Below are 938 nucleotides of genomic sequence, written 5' to 3'. Positions count from 1 at the left end.
TTCTTTATTTGTCAGCACAAGGTCCAGTAGCACTCCTCTTCTTGTTGGCTCCTCCACCACCTGCGTCAAAAAGTTATCATCGATGTTCTGCAGGAACCTCCTGGACTGTGTGCACCTTGCTGTGTAGTCCTTCCAGCTGATACCAGGATAGTTGAAGTCACCCATGAGAACCAGGGCCTGTGATTGCAAGGCTACTTTTAGCTGTCTGTAGAAGGCCTCATCTGCTTCCTCATCCTGATTGGGTGGTCTATAGTAAACACCCACCACAGTGTCACCCATGCTGGCCTGTCCCTTAATTTTTACCCACAAGCTTTCAACTTGGTCTTCATCTGCTCCCGGGTAGAGCTCCATACATTCCAGTTGCTCCTTCACATAAAGAGCAATTCCATTGCCTCGCCTCGTAGGCCTGTCTTTCCTGACAAGTGCATAGCCATTGATGGCAGCGTTCCAGTCATGTGTGTTATCCCACCATGTCTCTGTAACTGCGATGAGATCATGGCCCCATGACCACATATAGAACTCTAGCTCTTCCTGCTTATTCCCCATGCTGCATGCACTGGTGTAGAGGCATTTCAGCAAGGCAATTGAGCACGCAGGTTTCCCTGGAGGGATCAAAGAGGATCTGCCACTGCCAAGCCCACCTTTAAGGCAGTTGGTCTTCTGGTTCTTAAATTGGGAGGCAGCTACAGCACATTTACTGCTGTTCTGAATGGTCACACTTGTTCCCCCAACAGATGCAACTGCCTGAGTGTCCTGACTGTGTACCCCACTCCTCGAGTCCTTTAGTTTAAAGCCTGCCATACCAAGCTGTCCAGCTTACTGCCTAGGATTACCCTGCCTCGTTGAGTGAGGTGCACCCCATCCCTCCCTAACTGGATCCTTTCAGGATAACCTATCTGCCATATATAGATGAATGATCCATGAACCATGTGTGATGA

At 49.4% G+C, this 938-nt stretch overlaps 1 protein-coding gene across 1 annotated transcript in view; it reads right to left on the bottom strand.

Annotated features, from left to right (window-relative positions):
- TRPM1 (transient receptor potential cation channel subfamily M member 1) overlaps window positions 1-546 on the bottom strand; it is a 132,231-nt gene extending 131,685 nt beyond the window's left edge. The window contains exon 1 of the mRNA XM_009643825.2: window positions 304-546. Within this exon, the coding sequence (XP_009642120.1) occupies window positions 304-546 (243 nt within the window). The remainder of the gene's footprint in view (window positions 1-303) is intronic.
- Between the last annotated feature and the right edge of the window lie 392 nt (window positions 547-938).

The sequence above is a fragment of the Egretta garzetta genome, unplaced genomic scaffold (assembly GCF_000687185.1).
Source record: "Egretta garzetta isolate BGI_Z169 unplaced genomic scaffold, ASM68718v1 scaffold287, whole genome shotgun sequence".
NCBI classification, from domain to species: domain Eukaryota; kingdom Metazoa; phylum Chordata; class Aves; order Pelecaniformes; family Ardeidae; genus Egretta; species Egretta garzetta.
This window is presented reverse-complemented; position numbering and strand designations above follow the sequence as displayed.